Here is a 14,080-nt window from a genome sequence, read left to right on the forward strand (position 1 = left end):
CCAAAGGTGCATGAGATGGAGCAGACGGCAGCCGCTCTTGCCTGGGGAGCGGAGGTGGGGCTGTGGAGATCCAAGTCCAGCAAAGTGTGGCCAGCCCAGTTGGATGAAGATGGTGGCCTTGCCTGGCAGGGACCTCTCCTCTCTGCTGAAGAGAAGAGTGGCCGCAGACTGGACTGTGGAGTTCTGCAGGCAGGCCTGGGAGTCTGGAAACTGGGTTTCTGTTGCTGCTTGCACCACAGAACTGCCTACTTTGGGGCTGTTGAGCCTGAGAAGCTGGCACGTTTCTAGACGTGGTCCCAAGGTGGGCAATCCACTGCACCCCCGCTCCTCCCATCTGTCAGTTCTCCACGCGTGCATTATTCTTGTACCCCATGAACTCTGTCCCTGCCAGTCCTTTCTGGTTTCTTCGGTCTTCACCCTCACACAGTCCCTCGATCACAGGCTGAAGCATCTTGCTTTGCAATTGCTGGAATTTCCTCCTTCCTCAATGGCTCCTCCAGGCTCCTCCCCAACTGCTTCCACAGGAAAAGGGAATAACTGAGGTAGACTGGCAGGGGAAGCAGGGGTGGGGGTCTTGGCAACTGATAATCCCCTCCTTAGCTTCTAGCCAAAAGCTGGGGGGGAAAGCTTGAGCACCCAGCTAAAAGGCCAGGGTTAGGCCTTGCCTGCCTCTCATGGGCTTCATGGGCCTAGTCATCTGGGCCCAAATTCTCAAGTGTCCACTTGAGACGTGGTGCCAGGCTGGCTGCCTACAGCCCCAAGGCATCGGTTGGAATGGGGAGTGCTTGCATCTGGGAAAGCCGACGGTGTCAAGACTGGCACCCAAAATTCACAGTGGCCTGAATATCTATATCTTAACACTCTCATCCCCTTTTTCTTTTGGGATCCTCCTGTCCAGGTATCCCTGGAAAAGCATAAGACATATGGTGAAATAAGACATTTCCTGATAGGGCCAGGCATCAAGGTGGAAGGTGTCAATATTCAGTTTGTCCCACTGCCCCTGTGTAATATAGTGCCCTGCACCTTCTCTCACACGGGCATACCACACCTATTCCAATTAGTGTTCCAGACTTCCCATTACAGTGGGCCTGAGAAGGTTGGGTCCGGGTTGTCTAGTACACTGTAGGGTGTGGAGGGCTTACTACATTACTTATAGGTTATAATTAGTGGCTGTTTTCTAGGGGGTTGTGTCCCCCTTAATCATTTCCATATGCAACATAACATACAAATACTGTTAACAATACAGCAGCTGCTATGATGATTTACAGCAACACCGAGAGTTCTGACCACTGAGGTATGGTCCAATATCCTGGCCACCACCAAAACACTGTCTGTCCTCCTTCGACAGGGTCAAGATCTTATTGTGTCCAGTTGCAAAACCTGCAGGGGCAGCTTGTTGCATGCTTTTGTCCATATCATAAGTCCATTGAATGTTCACAGAGAAATGGGATATTGCCCAAACCAGCTTAACGACTTGGTATGGAATCAGGCCGTATGCCCTGGTTTGATTATTTACAGCAATAAGATTCACAGATCCATTTGTGCACCAAAGTCCAGATAGCAGCATGTAGATGGGTGTTGTTTGGTTATGGGCTGGTGTAATTCCCACCAAAACCCCTCATACACAGTACACGCAATTGTCTACCCCTTGCCATAGGCCACTGATCCTGCTCCTCCATAGTCATAGGAGAGGGGCACATCCAAATATCTTCTCTTGCTGTACACTATTGTACACACCCCTCTACTGATTCCCAGTGAGCTCCTCCCCTTCTCATTATTCCCATAGGGCTTGTGGGGACCACCTTAACTGCTGTTCAGTAGCTATTACACAGGTGCTGGCCTCCTAGTTGAGCATTTTGCATTCCCATACACCTCTTCCCCTCCCCCCACTCCACCCCCACCAAGGTTAGCCTTTTGAAGCCATCCCCCACCCATGTCATTAGGTTTTTTGTTCATTGAAACACAACAATGCTAGCAATGAGACAAACACCACAGACAAACAACACAAAACATAGATCCATGGTATTGTGGGTTATTCTTTTGCTGGTGCCAGCTTGCTTGTAGAGTGTCTGGAAAAACAAAAGAAACAATTTCCACCATTCGCTAGTGGGGACAAATTATTGCTTAATAATAATACCACTTCCTTTTACAAATCTTCTTGCTAATTGCAGGAAAAACAGAAGAATTACCTCCAGGCTGTCCTATTTTGTTATATAATCAGGCTAGTAAATTACCCCACTCACTGGTCATTCATGAGGTGGTGTACCTCAGTTTCCCCTCTTGTACAAGAGGCCAGGTTTGCAATAGTTTCTCTATTGTACCAAGCTTTATGTTTATTCTCAGGTAATGGAGACACAGCTTTAGATTTTAGCAGTGCACACCCCCACCACCCCCTTAGGGTTAACCTGTTCCCCTTGTTTGTTTTCACCTCCCTTTCCTGGAGGGCCATAATCTGAGTCTTCTAGTAGCTTCAAGAAAAGGAGTACTTATGGCACCTTAAAGACTAACCAATTTATTTGAGCACAAGCTTTCGTGAAGTGAGCTGTAGCTTGTGAAAGCTTATGTTCTGATAAATTTGTTAATCTCTAAGGTGCCACAAGTACTCCTTTTCTTTTTGCGGTTACAGACTAACACGGCTGCTACTCTGAAACCTATTTACACAGAGGCTTTCTGGCTTGCTTTTGGATCCAAAGCTATTAACAGCTCAGACTGTCTTAAAAGGGACACATTCTACTTCCACCAGAGTTCTGATTACTTTCCACTTTCATCTCCTGCTCCAAAACACACACAGATCTGAAAAAGAAAGCACAACCTATTGTGGCTCCTTTTGGAGCCCTAATAGGATTTTAATTAAGTACCATCTTTTGTTTGCGTGGTGTTTTTTTAAACCCCTTCTCCAATATACACTGCACACGTCCTGGGAAAATGCACATTCCTTCCATAGTTTAACCTCCACAACATATTAGCCATATTAATTTTACACAAGGGATAACTGCATCGCCCGTGCCCACAGAGTTTTTATGCACACCCACCAAAGTGACAATCTGATCCCCCAGAGCTACCCCAAGGCTCAGTGTTCCTATCATTCCTCCCCTTTTCCTTTTCCTGTGCGCACATAAAATTCTCTTTTGCCTAACATCCCTTGCGCTGTGATTATTCTTTTTTACACAAGTGTACCCCGATTACACTCCCATCTTGTACAACTAGACACAACCAGGGGCAGCCAAGTTAAATTCCAATAGAAACCCCTTACATCCTTTAGTGATTTTGGTTACATTACCCAATAGTCAAATAATTTTGATCAGATTCTCTCTACTCCTGCTGCCGGTAGCAGTCCCTTTATAGACCATTTCTGCGGGAAAAGGGCCCGTTTTCCCTCAAAATTGCTGTAAAGGCTTCTGGGGACAGAAGCCTAGTGGTGGTGGTAGCCACTCTACCTGACCCCCTGGGATAACTTAATTACCAAGCTTCCATCCAATGTGACTGCACAGAGTTGCACACACAGTTACATTGATATAACTGGGTTTGATCATTAAACAAAAACTTCCTTCTTGTAACACCACAACTGTCACTCTTTTAACGTCTTCACAACAGTTACCTTTTACCATTTCCCCAACTCCCAAATGTTTATTTTCCCCCAAACCCTGTATCATCAATTTTTGCAAAAGCTATTTCTAACCTTTCACTCACTTACTCCTACATTCAGTTCTTTAAGGTGGTGCAATTTGTCTGTAACAACTCAGCCACCAAGTACAATTATTGCCACACAGCTGCCTTAACCTGTGCTGTCTTCGCCTTGAGACTGTTCAAAGAGGCAGTAAAACATTTGTCTCCATGGATGCCCATGGATCTTTTACTCCAAAAAAAAAAAAAAAAAAAAAAAAATTCCAGTGGAATATAGCAGAACTCCCTCATGCTTTGTCCAAAAACCCCCCCAAAAATCTCACATAAGTATCCAAAGTACCCTTCATTAAAACTTCAGAAGAACAAAAGTGTGGAAAGACCAGGGTGGGGAGAGGAGGGGGAAGAGATGGCAAGAAACCAATTAAGCCTGTCAGGTCAGTTTAAAGTATAGGCTACCAGCAGCAAATTAAGTTAAACCGAGAGAAAAGAAAAGGACATCGTTAGCTCTGAGCCAAGGGTAGGTTCCCTGGGTTGAAACAGTTGCAAACCCTTATCCCCAGGTTCTCATCCTGGCTCTGGGAGAAGAGTGGGGGTTGTTACCTGCTCCTGCAAACCCTGCCATTCTGCACTTTTGAAACTCCCTCCCCCCTCCACTCCCCCAGGACCTAGTCCCGCTCCAGTCTCTAAGGGAGTCTGTTAACTCTTCTTTGGACTCTAAACCCTGTTGTGCCAAATCACGTGTAACAACCCCTAACTAATTTACAACCCTTCAGCAGCCCTTGCTGGAGCAGCAACAAACTTGAAAGATTCCTGGCAGCTTCCCATAATGCTGCCCTTACTTCAAACCGCTCACAAGGGGACTGAAGTGCCTCCTTTCCCTAGAAGGCATCCAGTCCCCTTGGGAAGGGACCTTCTTCCACTACCCGTATACCAAAGGAGGGTGGGCTCCTCAGCCGCCTCCCATCCCTCTGGGTCCCCTAACACTGCCTCCATTTCCTTTTTAATCTCATCCCAGGGTGACCCCTGCACCTGGTAGGGGCCCTGGTTCTTCCTTACCCATTTATCCAAAAAATCCTTTACCCTGGCTTGCCAGAACCTGCAACTACCATCAGGAGAGTTCGCAATACCCCCTCCAAGCAGCTGCCCGGACTGTTGGGGAGGGGGACTTACAGGCTGCCACTCACCTATCCGATGCATCCAAGTCACGGCACCAAGATGTTAGGGGGCTTATTCCTTCACCCACTTACTTCCCTGGTCGTCCTCGCATGAACAGAGAGCAACAATACCCAAAGTCCAAAGGTACAAACAATTTGATGTTTATTGGGGTGAACTTCCAGCAAGCATGATTCCAGTTTCCTTCCTTCGTGTCCCCCTTCCCAGCTCTGACACCACAGAGCCTTACCTGTGTCCCTGTTCCCATTCCCTCCTTAGCAAAACATGATTCCAATTTCCCCACTCCCATTTCCCATCCCCCCACTTCCTGATTGACTGCAGACTATATAGTAAAACGTGTTCTGCTTAGCTATACCTTAACCAATCATTTTCCTGAAATTTAACTAACCAATCCTAACATATTGTAACATGATTATGTAACCAATTATATCCCACCACCTTAATTAATTTACACCCAGCAAAATTAGTTACACAGCAGACAGAAACAAACAATCTCAGAACCAGACAGATTGTACAGACAAACAATAGGGAAATGGGGACCACAATGATAGAACAACACAGAAATGAGGATTTCACATCCCACCTATTGATAAGTGAGTTATTGCCAGACAGGATGGTCTCAAACTGTTTCCTTTTACATCTTCTAAGCACTTCCCTTTCTTTGGAGGCCACAGGCATTATCAGGACAGGATTGTATTCCTAACAGCCCAATAGCACATTATTTCAATGTGAGGAGGTGACCGGTCACTTCCCAGCTTATGGCTGCCTCTGTTACTTAGCCAAAGATCTTAGCCTAAGAACAGGGCCTCAGACTATCACAGTAAGAGAAGGACCTTACACCAGCAGACAGTAATTTTGATTCTTTTATACCTCTATAACTTGCCAAGTGATAAGAATACTCCTAAATTCTTAGAGTACAGGCCTTTACAGACAGGCCTGAATTTCTATATCCTAACACACAGATGCTTAAAAATAAACAAAAAGGCCGTACACTCAGTGCTTCCTTCCCCATCAGTAAAATGGGTGCAATCTGGCAGGAGGGCAGCCTGCAGCTCCTTCCAGAGACAAGGTGACTGATGTGCAAGGAGTCAAAATAGCATGGGGCAGGGAAGGCAGAGGCCTGTCATGATCCCAGAGTAACGCTGCTGTCTGCTGAGCATGCTGTGTTGATGGCTTGGAAAATGTGAGCCTGTGTAGGTGTGGGGAGGGGGTGATGGTACAGCCCCAGGGGAGAGGGAGCTGGCCTCTGTTGCCTGCCCACTGTCTCCTGGGCCTGATCACAGCTGTGCTCCTCTCTTAACCTGCGTTCGTGCTCCCTTACAGCAACCCAGGAAGCAGACGCCAGAAGCTGATGACTTAACTAGTGACAGCGTCCAGAACATCAGCATCAATACTCTCTTTCTCATCAGCACCACTGTCGACAGGATGGACGAGGTGAGTCTGTGGAGTACTGTCGCTCCCTGCTTGGGGCTGAACTCGGTCCGTACCCTGTACTGCCTGCCTTACCAAGTGCGTGAGTTGGGAATTGCCAGTGTTAATGCACTTGGTAAGAGCTGGCCGGGGGGTGCTGTTTGGCCTGCACAATCTGCTGTCAGGCCTGCTTTTAGGCAAGTCCAGACTGCTGCAGTTCCAAAGCCAGGGACAGATCTCCCTGCTCTCTCGTCGGAGAAGAGAACAAATAGGCTCTTCACTGAATCGTTTGGTGACAGAGTCCAGTTTCTCTTTCCTCTAAGCTGAGGGCACCTGGATTTGTAAACTCTGAACAAGGAACTGTCTCAGGTGAGTTTGTGAAGTGGTGGAAGATGAGAAGGCCTTGATGTCCATTAGCATCCGGGTTCAGAGCAGGTGTACAAGGTGCCAGCCAACTTGAAGGGCTCTGTCCTTCCTGAAAAGAGAGCTGGTGGGTCAGAGGAGGGGAATGTTCAGACAGTTAGTTATTCTTCCACCTCTGATGCCACATGGATGGTGTCCCTCAATGGAAACCCCCCCTCCTCTTCCCGTCCAGCCAATCCCTGTGGTCAGGCATTTCTCATGGGGCTATCGGAGTCCTTTCAGTTCAGTGCCTTGGGCAGGGATCTTATCACACTCCTGTGAAGCATGAATGGTGCTAGACCAGAGGTGGGCAAACTATGGGCCACGTCCGGCCTGCGGGACTGTCCTGCCCAGCCCCTGAGCTCCTGGCCTGGGAGGCTGTCATCCCTCCCCCGCAGCCTCAGCTCACTGCGGCAGGGCGGCAGACCACGGCTGACCCGGTGCTCTGTGCTGCGCGGCTGCCTGTCCTGGTGCAGCTGCGCTGCCAGCCACCGGCGCTCCAGGCAGCGCGGTAACGGGGCAGGGAGTGGGGGGGATTGGATAGAGGGCAGGGGAGTTCAGAGGGTGGATAGGGGTCGGGGCTGTTAGAGGGTGGGGAACAGTGGGGTTGAATGGGGGCAGGGTTTCCAGGGGGGGCAGTCAGGAAGGAGAAGGGGGGTTGGATGGGGGGGTGGGGGGGCAGTTAGGGGCTAGGGATCCAGGGGCGGTCAGGGAGAAGGGGTGGTTAGAATCATGGAATATCAAGGTTGGAAGGGACCTCAGGAGGTCATCTAATCCAACCCCCTGCTCAAAGCAGGACCAATCCCCGACTAAATCATCCCAGCCAGGGCTTTGTCAAGCCTGACCTTAAAAACTTCTAAGGAAGGAGATTCCACCACCTCCCTAAGGAACCCATTCCAATGCTTCACCACCCTCCTAGTGAAAGTTTTTCCTAATATCCAACCTAAACCTCCCCCACTGCAACTTGAGACCATTACTCTTCCTTCTGTCATCTGCTACCACTGAGAACAGTCTAGAGCAATCCTCTTTGGAACCCCCTTTCAGGTAGTTGAAAGCAGCTATCAAATCCCCCCCTCATTCTTCTCTTCCGCAGACTAAACAATCCCAGTTCCCTCAGCCTCTCCTCATAAGTCATGTGCTCCAGTCCCCTAATCATTTTTGTTACCCTCTGCTGGACACTTTCAAATTTTTTCACATCCTTCTTGTAGTGTGGGGCCCAAAACTGGACACAGTACTCCAGATGAGGCCTCACCAGTGTCGAATAGAGGGGAAGGATCACATCCCTCGATCTGCTGGCAGTGCCCCTACTTATACATCCCAAAATACCATTAGCCTTCTTGGCAACAAGGGCACACTGTTGACTCCTATCCAGCTTCTCGTCCACTGTAACCCCTAGGTCCTTTTCTGCAGAACTGCTGCCTAGCCATTCGGTCCCTAGTCTGTAGCGGTGCATGGGATTCTTCCATCCTAAGTGCAGAACTCTGCACTTGTCCTTGTTGAACCTCCATCAGATTTCTTTTGGCCCAATCCTCTAATTTGTCTAGGTCCCTCTGTATCCTATCCCTACCCTCCAGCGTATCTACCTCTCCTCCCAGTTTCGTGTCATCTGCAAACTTGCTGAGGGTGCAATCCACACCATCCTCCAGATCATTAATGAAGATACTGAATAAAACCGGCCCCAGGACCGACCCTTGGGGCACTCCACTTGATACCGGCTGCCAACTAGACATGGAGCCATTGATCACTACCCGTTGAGCCCGACAATCTAGCCAGCTTTCTATCCACCTCATAGTCCATTCTTCCAGCCCATATTTCTTTAACTTCCTGTGGGAGACTATCAAATGCTTTGCTAAAGTCAAGGAATAACATGTCCACTACTTTCCCCTCATCCACAGAGCCAGTTATCTCGTCATAGAAGGCAATTAGATTAGTCAGGCATGACTTGCCCTTGGTGAATCCATGCTGACTGTTCCTGATCACTTTCCTCTAAGTGTTTCAGAATTGATTCCTTGAGGACCTGCTCCATGATTTTTCAGGGGACTGAGGTGAGGCTGACTGGCCTGTAGTTTCCCCGGAGCCACCGCCTTCCCTTTTTTAAAGATGGGCACTACATTAACCTTTTTCCAGTCATCCGGGGCCTCCCCCAATCGCCATGAATTTTCAAAGATAATGGCCAATGGCTCTGCAATCACATCCGCCACTCCTTTAGCACCCTCGGTTGCAGCGCGTCCAGCCCCAAGGACTTGTGCTCATCCAGCTTTTCTAAATAGTCCCGAACCATTTCTTTCTCCACAGAGAGCTAGTCACCTCCTCCCCATGCTGTGCTATCCAGTGCAACAGTCTGGGAGCTGACCTTGTTCGTGAAAACAGAGGCAAAAAAAGCATTGAGTACATTTAGCTTTATCCACATCCTCTGTCACTAGGTTGCCTCCCTCATTCAGTAAGGAGCCCACACTTTCCTTGACTTTCTTCTTGTTGCTAACATACCTGAAGAAACCCTTCTTGTTACTCTTAACATCTCTTGCTAGCTGCAACTCCGGGTGTGATTTGGCCTTCCTGATTTCACTCCTGCATGCCCGAGCAATATGTTTATACTCTTCCCTGGTCATTTGTCCCATCTTCCACTTCTTGTAAGCTGCTTTTTTGAGTTTTAAGATCAGTAAGGATTTCACTGTTAAGTCAAGCTGGTTGCCTGCCATATTTACTATTCTTTCTACACATCAGGATGGTTTGTTCCTGCAACCTCAATAAGGAGTCTTTAAAATCCTTGGAGGGGGTTGGATAGGGTGGTAGGGGGCAGTTAGGGGTGGGGGTTCTGGGGGTGGTCAGGGGACTGAGAGCAGGGGCAGTGGATGTGGCAGGGGTCCATGGGGGGGCCATCAGGGAACAAGGAGGGTTGGATGGGGCAGGAGTCAGAGGGGGGCCATCAGGGGGCGAGAAGTGAGGGGGGGGCAGATAGGGGGTGGGGGCTAGGCCATGCCTGGCTGTTTGGGGAGGCACAGCCTCCCTTAACCGGCCCTCCATACAATTTCAGAAACCCAATGCGGCCCTCAGTCCAAAAAGCCCGCTCCTGTGCTAGACAAACATGATTGACTTGTTCTCCGCAGGTTCTCTGGCCGTATCTCTTGGAGTTCGTGACCCCCATACAGTTCACCGGTGCCCTGACCCCCCTATGCAGGAGCTTAATGCACCTGGCTACAAAGAAACAAGAGGAGGGAGAGAATGCCGTCCTCATCCACTACGACACACATGGTTTGTATCGGCAGCTGCTCTCCTGGGCAGATTCTGTGCCTGCTTCAGCAGGAAGCATTGAGCATCCAGAGCGTCTAGTCTTGTGCTCAAGCTCTAGGTGAGCAAGTTTCCCATCTGACACTTGTTTCTGTATTTGTAGCAAACCTGCCATCGCCGTGTGCTCTAATGGCGAGGCTGCTGGTGAGTGAGGTTGGGGCTGGTCTGTCTGGGTTCTCTTTGTACTGAAAGAAGGCAGCATTTTCTTCCCTGGAGGGGGTGGGAAGACCAGGCTGAGAATGGTCTGCCCTGGTACTAGTGCCCCCCGACTACCCAGGCCCTGGTGCCTCCAAGCCAGGGGTGCTGTAAAAGCCTGGATAATCATTCCTATGGCCTTACCGCTCTTGTCATCACTGTAATCTGAGATGGACGTGCTGTGATCCAGGGAGCAGCAGCTGGGTCCTTTCTACTGATAGAGTTCTCTGTAGTCTGTCGGCCCTTTTATGAGCAAGGGGAAATACTTTCAGAAACGTCCCGTTTTCATAAGTGACTTAGGCACTTGGGGTTCCATGTGCCTACATCATCTGTGAAAATGGGACTTGGGCACTCTTGGAAATATTACCCAGGAGCTTCTTTAAAACCAGGCCCCCCTACTCTTTGATATTGGGAACTTTCTAGCGTGTCTCAGGAAACAGGATTTGCCCCCACGTCCTTGGCAAAACATCCTGTCTCCCCTCTGTCAGCTGCATGCTTGTGTCCTGGCTGCTGGTGTTTCCATGATGGCTAAAGCAATTGTGCTGGGTTCGGGGAGGGGAGCGAAGCTATACTTAACCTCCACATCTTTCTGTAGCCTTCCAGTGCTTACAGGAATTATATACACAACTGTGAATTCACCTGCTGTAATTCTCTTCTGCCCCATTTCCCCCAGACTGTGTCTTCACAGCCATATTTAGGAGACGGTCGGGGGGCAGCTGCCCTGCGTCTACTGAATGTATTGCACCTTAATATCCATCCCATGCTGGGCCAGCTGTGGAATAAGAAGATTCCCCCCTTAGTAGAGCACTTGGAAGGTAAGGCATTAATGGGGCCACAAGCGAAAGTCTTATTCAGAGGCCTGTGATATCTAAAGGCTGCTGTTGAGGTGCGCTGTTGCACTCGGATACTGTGGGGATGAGCAGCAGTCTGGAACTACTCAGCATTAAACTGTAACTATTCAAACACGAAGAGGCCATGCAGATCACTGTAAACAACCCACGAGCTGCTCTGGCTGGCTGTCTCCCACCTCTGACAGCAGCCTCGATGTGCAGCTTCCAGGAGGCAGCCCTCCTGCCCTGTCACACGGGGCTGGTGTGCAGTGCTGTATCCCGGAAAAGCCTGCCTTCAGGCATCAGGAGGCCAGCCACACCTTGAAGCCTGTGGAGCTTTGAGGAGCAAAGTCTAGAAAACCACAGAAGAGAAACACTTGGCCAATTAAGGCTACACACATCCTCTGATCCCTGCTGCTTCTGCAAGGCCAATGCCATTCCTGCATTTAGCTAATCCTTCCATTTACCTAATGGCTGTACTGGGTCAGACCAAAGGTCCATCCAGCCCAGTGTCCGGTCTTCCAACAGTGGCCAATGTCAGGGGCCCCAAAGGGAATGAACAGAACAGGGAATCAAGTGATCCATCCCATTGCCCATTCCCATCTTCTGGCAAACAGAGGCTAGGGACACTTCAGTGAAATAATCTCAGTGCTCCCACCAGTGGGGTGGGGGCAGTGTGACCAGCCATGCCAAAAAGCGCAGAGGTTCTTTGGTGTAAGTTCATGTTCTTTGCAAACTCTTCAGTTGGCACCTTGATTTAATGACCCTTATTGCCACTGTAACTGATAACTGGACTCCATTTAGGTCTCCCAAAATATTGCACTTACCTTTGATTTAACACACAGTTTAACTGGGTTCCTCTCCACACTGCATTTACACACCAGCCTCCTTGTGAGACCTAGTAACGTGTCCATGGCTGTGTTTGGAGCGTTGGCTCCGATCCCCAGGAGAGCCTGTTTTGCCTGCTGCGCTCTGTGCTTTGTAGGGTGCTGATCAGAAACCGACACACACGAAGGGTTTGGTTTTTCTTGTAGCAAATACGGAGAAATCCCTGTCCCCGAAGGAGTGGGAAGACAAGCTGCTTTTGGTAAGTGTGTTCAAAGGGGTGTAATAGCCTGTATTGTTAATGGGGGTGTGTGGGGGTGCACGCGTGGGGGGCAGGGTCGGGGGGTCCCAAATGCAGCCTGGAGCACTTGGCGACACTGTGTCTGCTCAAGAGGCCGTTGAGCCTCCTCTGAGGGTCAGTGCGGCAGAGGGAGCGTGCCTTTACGCCATGTGCAAGGCTGTAGGCCTAGAACCCGGACCTCTGCCCCCACTGCAAGGCAGCTGTGTGTCCCCAGTCGCCACGGACGGCTCTGAAGAGACGTCTTGGCTCGGACAAATGACGGGGCTCAGATTAGCGTAGCTGCTGATGGGTTCAGGCAGGGCCTGGTAGGGGAAGTACCCGAGCCGTCTCCTCTCTAGGCTTCCTGGGTCGCCAGAGGGCACGAATCGCAGAACAGTGTGTGCGCAGGGGATTTGTTAAAGTTTAAAATAAGGCCTGGAGCAATCAAGGAACTAGTGCAGGGGTTCCTCCTGCTCCGGGAAGAGGCAGCACGCTGTTCTCCAGGAAGAACTCCTCCTCCTCCTCCTCCCTCAGACTCCTTCCAAGGCAGCACCAGTGTTCGTGCTGAGAGCTGGAAGGAAATAGCTGAGAGGCAGAGTAGAGTTAGCTGGGCCGGCCTCGGATAATGACAGTCACTAACCTCTGGGGCCCTGCCTCCATTCAGCAGAGTGGAGCCTGCATGCGTCCCCGTGCTCTGAACGTCTGTCTTAGCGGTGCCTCTCGGGAGTCTCCATCTCTGCGTGTGTGTTGAATTCAGACACTCTAGGCTCTGAGCTTTAAATAGAGGCTTAAACACGCCCAGCACTTGGGCAGGGGCTCTCTCTTCTCCTCACACGCCGGGAGGCTCTGAATAGAAATCCGTTCTCTCCATTTCTCTCCCCTGCAGTTCCTCCGGGAGACGCTGACGGCGATTTCTGACGACGCCTGGATTTGTCAGTTCAGCATGGAAATGTGCAAGCAGCTGAGCAGCTACAATGGCTTTCCCTCCGAGAAGGTCTGTCGTCGCCGTCCTCCTGGGCTTGTATCCCTGGGGAGGCGGCTGGGGTGCAGGGGCTGGGTACTCTGGCATTCAGAGGGAAGCATCTGCTCCCAGCCAGGCCCAGCTGGAGGGGATGGGGAAGCCTGGGGCTGATCTTGGTCAGCTGCCGCATACAGCCAATGACGTGGATTCTAGGCGCCGTTGGAAGAAGTGGCGGCCGCGGTGTCACCACGGTAGTGCCTTGCAGTGCGCCGCCTCTGAGGGGCGTTCGGGCCCCTGAGTCAAGGAATCGCCCAACATTTCAGTTACTCTAGTTGTGGCGAATTGGTCCATGTTTGCGTGAGCGAGCCAGGATCTCATGGGTGCAGCCAGGGAGGAGTGGGTGGCTTTGGCGATCTTTTGGAGAAGAACAGAGCAGGATTTAGGGTCTGCCTCAGTGCGGTGTTGAGGGTCACCGAGGTTCTGGCCCTCCTGGGCAGCGAAGAGCACGAAAGAAAGAAATGTCGTGGGAGGAGAGACGTGAGGTGAGGCTGTGGAAGTGAGGGGTGCCGAGGCTGACGTGAGTCTCCTGTGTACATGTGGTAGCGGAAGCCTAGAGCCGCCAAGGGGGGTTAATGAATTGCACCAGTTGTCTCTGCTGTGGTCCTAGTGTGCTGAAGCAGGGCTGGCCGAGTTTGGGGTTTTCGAGAGCGGTGCGTGCGCGGGCCCGTCCCCCCAAGAGCGGCAGCCGAATGGCAGGCGTGGGTTGGAGTGTGCATGGAGTGGCTAGACGTGCCACGGGCTAGCTGCAGTGGGAGCAGCTGGTTCTAGCGTCTGGACTGTTTGAGCTAAAAACTTAACTTGCAGCTTCCCTGCTGTAGCCTAAGCTCGCTGCTGCTTCCTGCCTGACCCCTACCCTGCAACGCCTTCCCTTCTGGCGCCAGTGAACCCTGGGTTCTTGTGTCCTGTCCTATTCTGTCCCTGTGCAAGGTCCCATCCTGTCCTCCCCTTGTGCCTGGGAATGCTCTATTGCAAGAGTAAAACTGGCCAGTTGGAGTCTCGGGTGCTGAGAGGGGTCAGAGCAATGTGTGCACT

General features: G+C 50.7%; 1 protein-coding gene across 4 annotated transcripts in view; it reads left to right on the plus strand.

The window, feature by feature from the left end:
- MROH1 (maestro heat like repeat family member 1) overlaps positions 1-14,080 on the plus strand; it is a 110,280-nt gene that overhangs the window by 41,872 nt on the left and 54,328 nt on the right. For all 4 annotated transcript variants that reach the window (XM_084620629.1, XM_084620627.1, XM_084620630.1 and 1 more), the window contains exons 14-19: positions 6,121-6,231; positions 9,717-9,861; positions 10,001-10,041; positions 10,766-10,907; positions 11,957-12,009; positions 12,914-13,021. In XM_084620629.1, coding sequence (XP_084476755.1) covers positions 6,121-6,231; positions 9,717-9,861; positions 10,001-10,041; positions 10,766-10,907; positions 11,957-12,009; positions 12,914-13,021 — 600 coding nt within the window. The remainder of the gene's footprint in view (positions 1-6,120; positions 6,232-9,716; positions 9,862-10,000; positions 10,042-10,765; positions 10,908-11,956; positions 12,010-12,913; positions 13,022-14,080) is intronic.

This window comes from Lepidochelys olivacea (genome assembly GCF_965140295.1).
Source record: "Lepidochelys olivacea isolate rLepOli2 genome assembly, chromosome: 2".
NCBI classification, from domain to species: Eukaryota; Metazoa; Chordata; order Testudines; family Cheloniidae; genus Lepidochelys; species Lepidochelys olivacea.